Source organism: Haemorhous mexicanus, chromosome 6, assembly GCF_027477595.1.
Source record: "Haemorhous mexicanus isolate bHaeMex1 chromosome 6, bHaeMex1.pri, whole genome shotgun sequence".
NCBI lineage: Eukaryota > Metazoa > Chordata > Aves > Passeriformes > Fringillidae > Haemorhous > Haemorhous mexicanus.
In genome coordinates, this window is record NC_082346.1 from 889,703 (window position 1) to 897,067 (window position 7,365).

A 7,365-nucleotide genomic window follows, 5' to 3' on the forward strand; every position below is an offset into this window, starting at 1 on the left:
GGTGGCTTGGGAACAAGCTAAAAGGAGATTAAAAAAGGTGGGGGAGAGGGGACAAAGCAGTTGAGCAGGACCAGTACCAAAGAGCTGGTGGGAGCGAGTCCTTAATCCATATGGCAACTACAGAAGTACTGCTGAGCTTGCCAGGTACTACACAATACAGAGTTTGTGCCAAGACACAGAAAGACTTACTTTCTTTCTTCCTTTCTTTCTTTCTTTCTTTCTTTCTTTCTTTCTTTCTTTCTTTCTTTCTTTCTTTCTTTCTTTCTTTCTTTCTTTTCTTTCTTTCTTTCTTTCTTTCTTTCTTTCTTTCTTTCCTTCTTTCTTTCTTTCCTTCTTTCTTTCTTTCTTTCTTTCTTTCTTTCTTTCTTTCTTTCTTTCTTTCTTTCTTTCTTTCTTTCTTCCTTCTTTCTTTCCTTCTTTCTTTCTTTCTTTCTTTCTTTCTTTCTTTCTTTCTTTCTTTCTTTCTTTCTTTCTTTCTTTCTTTCTTTCTTTCTTTCTTCCTTCCTTCCTTCCTTCCTTCCTTCCTTCCTTCCTTCCTTCCTTCCTTCCTTCCTTCCTTCCTTCCTTCCTTCCTTCCTTCCTTCCTTCCTTCCTTCCTTCCTTCCTTCCATCTCTCTCTTTCTCTCTTCCTTTTCTCTCTTTCTTTTCTATCTTTCTTCCTAGTAGGGTTCCAGTTCTGAACCCACAGAGTCCCAGCAGTTTGAGCAAAGCTATTCATGAAATTCAGAGCAGGTGCTGATGAACAGGGGAGGAGCAGGCTGGCAGGAAGGAGGAAGGAAGTTATTGGGAGTGGAAACTGTTTTTTCATGGAACATCAATGACTTTCTGGAACATTTTTGAAACAGAGGTGAGGGGATTGTAATAAAACTTTCCAAATAGAGCTTGAAGTGTAAACAAGCTGATGTGAAGGGAGTGTGTGAAGCCTGCAGAAGCTGAATTGGAGGGTATACTGTAATGGCCCAGCAGAATTACTGCTGTAACACTCTAAGGAATCAGTGGCCAGCTCTGTGTGTCATTCAGCATGTGACAGCGTGTGACAGCCCACCCTGCATGGAAGGTTCTGCTCTGGTGCATTTACACGAGTGATGGAGTAAATTGTTTCTCAAAATACCAAAATTTGCCAATTCTGCTTGAAGATAGTTGGCTGATTTGCACACAGAGCCAAGGTTTGCTTTGAGATTATTAATTTTTTCCTTTCTGTTAAGCTTCCAAGTTCATTTAGCAAGGAGAGTTTATAGAAGAGGAGTGACATGCATGTAAGGCTCCCTGCACTTTGCCATGCTCACTTCTCTAAACTTTGTGTGCCAGCTCAGGAGCAATAATATCAAGTGACTTCAAAGGACAACTGCTCCCAACAATCCACAATGGCTTGTATTTCAACTCCTCAACCAGCACAGCTCACCAGACCTGTTATTTCAAGGCCTCTGCTGCTCTTTTCATCTACTAAGCTGCATTCCCAGCTCAGTGAAAATTAAAGAGGGGAGAAAAAAAATCCTGAAGTTGTGTAGAACTTGGGAGGGAGGTCGATTTCTGCACACACGTCTCCAGACACAGGAACACAGATTATTTTTAAAGTAAACCTGGAACATATGTTTCATGCAAGGAGTTAATAATAAAGCTTAATGACATGTTTTCCTTTTCTCACACCCACCTGCCTGCTTCCCTCCTTTGTATCTTGTCTGAACCCTGGACCATAGGTTCTTTGGAAAGGGATCTGTCACCATAGAACAACCAGCCTGTGATTTGGCTGCCTACATGCTGGTCTGGAATCTATGGCAATAATTAATAGGTCATTCATTTTGCATGTCTGTGGTGTTCATTACAGTAAATGTATTTTCCTCCCCTCTTGAAGGCATCAAATGATATTCCCACAAAGTGCTTATTCAAACTGGCAGATCTCTTGCACGGGCTAAGAACTAGAAATATATCAGATTCAACACAGAGTTTTCATTCTGATAATATTGCTTGATAGTGGGTTTTTGAAACAAGGTCAAGGCTCAGAGCTGTGCTGTTTGGCTTATTTTGGGTTTAATATAGGTGAGTGTAATTGATGTCAAAGAAGTTTCAGCTCCAGCCTCAGTTTTCCACTTTCCAAACCTTCACTTAGACTGTGAGTGGGGCATATTTACAGCCTGAGGGAAGCTTTTGCCAGCGTGCAAGTCAGCATAAAACAGTGCCTATTGCTGAAAGGATCAGCTCCACCTTTCCAAGGGCCTTCAATTCCTCATTTTTACCACCCTGCCTTGTTGTTGCCAGAAACATTTGTGTGACTGTGCACTGAGCCCCATCAGAGCCTCACCTAAATTAAAGTTCATCTTTTTTTTTTTCACTACCTGGTCCCATGAACTCCTCTGTAGGCACAACAGAAAGTGCCATGTAGGGTCAGAAAAACCGTGGCCAAGGGCAGCAAACACACAGGACCTGTGTAGGAGTGCTTTGTAATTCTTGTATAAAGGGTGCCTGAAACTAAGGCCGGATGGTTCTGTGATTTCTATCTGCTGTACAAAAGTTTTGATTTCTGGAGCTATTGTCTGAGAAAAGCCTGGTGGCCCCAGTACATGATGACTCCTTTGAGAAGCAGGCTGTTGAAGAGATAGGGCAACCTGACACCACACACAATGTGTAGTGCTGTTAGGTTTTTATTTAATTTATGCCTATCTATATCTGTCTTAGGAAGAGAGAAAGATTAGGCTGAAATAGATTCTGAAAGACAGAAGAGAATGGTATTAAAATATCCCCAAAGCCTGTGTTTGTTGGATCTCTTGGTGGTGCTGGAAGGTAAATTTCCCTCATGGGGCTGGTCAGGGATTTTTTCTGCTGCTATCTCCCTCTCCCCTTCTGTCTGAACTGCAAAGGAGATAAAAATTCTGCCCTTCTACCTGTGATTCTGCATCAGCTCTCCTAACCCTTGGCTATGTGCCCAGCCAAACCCCAGAGCCAAATTCCCTGACAAGCATCCTGTGGCTTGTCTCTATTATCTGAGTGAGGATATACAAGCCCAGAAGAAGGGAAGGGAGAAGTGCCTGGTCCAATGCAAACAGTGATTTCCTCTTCTATCCTAATGTTTTAATAATGGTTTGAGAGCGATGAGGATTTGGGAGGAGGTTGGAGTTCAATCTGTGAGCCTCTTGCACTTGTAACTGCTAAACATCAAATAAATTTACCAGATTTCACCTGCACGATGTAAGAACACAGTCCAGTAGGTGCCCCTAGGAATTCAGTCTGGCTCCCACCAAGCCCCTGAGGCTGCAGTGCCACCTGCAGTGCCTCAGCCCTGTCCTCACGGGGTGCAGGGGCCAGCAGCTCTGCAGGGCCATCACCTCATCTGGGCTGAGGAGAAGCCAGGAGCCAGCAGCACAGCCTACAGCAAGAGTGGGTTTGTCCTGATGTGATGGGTTGTCCCAGCTGGGGATGAGCAGGCAGACTCTGCTTCACAGCTTTGAATTCCTGCCTGCCTGCGCCTGGTGCTGCCTCCCCTGTCAGCAGCTCAGGGATGTGCAGCTCATTCCTGCAACTGCTCCCTTTTATTGGCTCTCTGTGGTAATGGAGAGCTTGCACAAAGCCAGCTCGGGGTTATGGCTCACAGTGGTGCCTGGGGAAGCTGTGAGCAGGTCCTTGCACCACCCAGCCCTTCCAGCAGCGGGGCTCCCCCGCCCCCAGCTGTTCCTCGGCTCTACTTCCACAGAAATCCAAACTCCTCGCTCTGGACGTGTGCTGATGCTTCTAAATGCCACTGCACTGCCCCTGCAGCAGCCAGAGCTGAGGACAGTGCCCTGCTACTCGTACCTGAGGGAGCCCCCTGTGCCCTCAGTGAAGGGACGATGCCATCAGCCCTCGGGGTATCTTTCTACTTGCTTTGCTCACAGGGTAACACCACAGAATCTCAGTCCTGGCACGATTTTTAAATCACACTCAATTGGGAACACTTGTTTAGCCTTATTAAGAGTTTTATTAGCTCTAAAAATAGGTTCTTAAATATTTTCCAAGGTTGACTAAATATGAAAAACAATTATATAGTCAGTGTTTAAAATAAACCAGTTTGTTACAACTGAGACCCATTCAGTGGAATACCATTTATCAAGAGTCATAGCATATAGAAAATTGTACAGCCTCTGCAAATCCACAGACAGTATTTCTCTGCTTGCTTTCAAACTGAGCAGCTCCTGAACCTAATCTTCTGATGTCCATCAGAATTCTTACCAACAAGAACACTGCAAGCATGGAACGCAGTCTCTGGGTGAGAAGGCTGCGAGGTTTTTAACGAAAATAAAGAACTGGTCTATTGGTGTACCCCTTTTTTCATACCATTTCTTATTGTTAAATGAAAACTTTTATAAATAATCTTACATAAATAATAACGTCAGAAGTTTTAAAAAGTTCACGCCATCAGTGGGACCTGACTCAACATTCTCTGGTCTCTCACCGCTTTAAAGTAGTTCTGCAATTATTCTGGAACACAAGAATCCTGAATGTCTCCTATTGCAAGAGCAGACCATATATTTTGGGCAAGAGTTAAGCTGCAGAGGAAGATTTGGCAGTTAAGTGAAATGCATGTCACAGCTGATGGCTGCTTTTTTGTTGTATTGGAATAACTGAAAAGATTAGGCTGTAGTGCAGGTAGGGCTTGAGTCATGCTTTTATCGTTGCATCTCTTGGCCTGATATGAACTATGCTATTAAAAACGGTAGCTCGACCTGATTCTGTACTTTGTTTATCTACAACCAAGCTCAGCCAAAGATCAGCTAGCCCAGTGAAAAAATGTAGTTGAAGGCTGTGTACATACAGGCACTGCTAATTGCCTTCCACGACTGTCAAACGACTGCAGATACTAACAGATTTCTTAGTAGGCCTTTAAACAAAGCACTCTTATCTATGCATAAGGAAAAGCACTACGCAGAGCAGAGTTAATACATGTTAACCTACATCTTGATTTAGGTTGTTGATCACAAAAAGAAAAAAAGGAAGCTATTTATCACCCCTTTTCGTTGCCAAAAGGAACTGCAGTACCGTCCAAAAGCTGGCGCCCTGGGAGATCCCAGCGTCAGTAGGAGCGGCGCCTCCTTCCCTCGCCAGTCTTTAAATGATCAGCAGCTTTGGTGTTTGGTGGAGCGACTTTTTGCCTGTGAAGGAGCCGGCTGTATTTGTGACGGCCAGTAGAGCCCAGTGTAACCCACCAGAAGCCTCCCTCTGACTCTGCGATGCCGAGAACCCGTCCGGGAGATGCTGATCCCCGCTCGGGAGCGCGTCCTGCCCCTTTGCCCGGGAAGGGCTCACCCGGAGCAGCCCCGGCCTCCAGCGGGGAGATCGTGGGCAGCCGGAGGATTAAAAGGCCCGGCAAGAGAAGCTTCGGAGGGAAGCAAGCGGCAGGATTCAGGGAGCGAGCAATCCCAGACGTGAATGAAACACAAACACGCCGTGGGTTTTCTCTTCCTTAGATAAAAGTACCAGCGAGCCAGCCTAAAGGCTGCCCGCGGACGACTAGTCAGAACAAGTTCAAACTCCAGAGCTCGAATTAAAATGTTTCCTCTGTGTGACTGCCTCCTGCGCCGGGAGGTTCCTCACCTGCCCCACACCTGCCCGCAGTCCTCCGCCGCCCTCTGCCCCGGCACCCGCCCGCGGTGGCTGCGGCGGGGCGGGCGGGCGCTACACGAGGGACTCGCAGACGGGCAGCGAGTCCGAGTCCTGGCTGTGCATGGAGCTCAGCCCCGTGTCCGAGTCCTCGTCGTTGTCGGCGCGGTCCTTGCGCAGCGCCCGCGCCTGCTCCACCCAGCCGCCCCCCGCCGCCGCCGGCCGCCCCCCGCCCGCCGCCCCGCGCGGCTCCGCCGCCGCCTCCGCCACGTCCAGCGTGCCCAGCGTCTCCAGCAGGCGCTGCAGCTCCCGCTCCTTGTCCTCCCACGCCCGCTGCGTGCAGTCCAGGTCGGTCTTGACGGCCTCCAGGTCCGTGCTCAGCTTGAGGCCGATGTAGAGGCTGGTGCTCAGCTGGGTCTTGACCCGCTCGTGCTCCAGGTGCAGCTCGCCCTCGCCGCCGCTCAGCTCCGTGGTGTCGCAGTCCGTGTCGGCCAGCCCGGGCCCCGCTGCCAGCTCCAGCTCCTCCCGCCGCCGCTTCATCCAGCGCTCGTTGAGCTCCTCCTGGATCTCGGCGGCCAGGTGCTCCAGCAGCTCCTCCTGCTGCGCCCGCTGCTCCTGCAGCTGCAGCACCTCCTCGCACTTCCTGGCGTAGTCCTCCTCGGGGCGGCCGGCGGCGGGCTGGCCCGGCTCCCGGCCCGGCTCGGGCTCGCCCGTGCCCACCAGGTAGGTGTCCTGCACGTAGTTGACGCCGTGCCGCTTCATGCGGTCCAGGTGGATCTTGGCCTCGTACCTGTCGATCTCGCGGTCCAGCTCGCGGAGCCGCTGGATCTGCTGTCGGATGGTGTGGTCCTGCGAGAGCACCAGGTGCACCAGCGTCTCCATCCTCTCCGCCGCCGAGGCCTCCCGGGCCAGCGGCTGCTGCCGCTTCTTGTTGATCTTGGCCAGTTTGCGGAAGGCTTTCCGCACCACCCGCCGCTGCCGCTCCTGCGTGAGCGCCAGGCTGGCGCGGGCCGCCCCCAGGCCGCGGCCGGGGCGCTCCTTGCTCAGCACCACCCGCGCCTCGGCGCTGCGCGGCCCGGCGTTGGGCAGCGAAGCCTCGCTGCGCACCAGCACGAAGCGCACGTTCTCCTGCTCGTCCCCCCACGCCACCCAGAGCCGCAGGATCTTCGTCTTGTTGGGCAGGATCCTCTCGAAGCCGCGCCACTTCTCCACGATGCAGTAGGAGTGCGGCGGCCCCGACAGCATCCCGCCGGCGGGCTCGGGCGGCGCCGGGCGCTGCCGCCGGTGGTGGCTGTCCTCCAGCAGCACCCGCACCACGTCCGAGCAGGTGGTCCGCCGGGAGAGCCCGGAGATCAGCTTCTCCTCCTGGCAGATCCACACCGAGATCTTCCGCTCCTCGGGCTCCATCGGAGGCTGCTGCGGGCGGCCGGCCGGGGCCGCGGGCTCAGCGCTGGCCGGGCAGCCGCTCCATGGGGAGAGCGCTCGGCGGAGGCGCGGCGCTGCCCGTCCGCCCGGCTCCGGCGCGGCCGGGATGCCTTGCCGTCCCCTCCCCGCCCGCGGCACCCCGCCCGTGCGCTCCGCCGGCCGCTCCACCCCTTCCTGCCCGGTGCGGCGGGGCCGCCGGGGGCGGGGGGGCCGGCCCGGTGCGCCGGGAGCCGCCGCGGTGCCGGCCGCTGCCCGCGCTCCCCCGGGACTCGCTGTCCCCGCGCGGGCGCCCCGCGGCTCACGGCCCGCGGCCCGCGCAGAGATCCGCCGGCGCGGACACTTCGGGGCAGGTCGCCGTCGGCTCCTGTCCTC

General features: G+C 52.6%; 1 protein-coding gene across 1 annotated transcript; it reads right to left on the minus strand.

Moving 5' to 3' along the window:
• Positions 1 to 3,926: 3,926 nt before the first annotated feature.
• On the minus strand, positions 3,927 to 7,082 carry RASSF10 (Ras association domain family member 10). Its single transcript, XM_059848267.1, has one exon. It carries the CDS (start codon positions 6,973 to 6,975, stop codon positions 5,644 to 5,646), a length of 1,332 nt encoding a protein of 443 aa, XP_059704250.1. The 5' UTR covers positions 6,976 to 7,082; the 3' UTR covers positions 3,927 to 5,643.
• Positions 7,083 to 7,365: the final 283 nt, after the last annotated feature.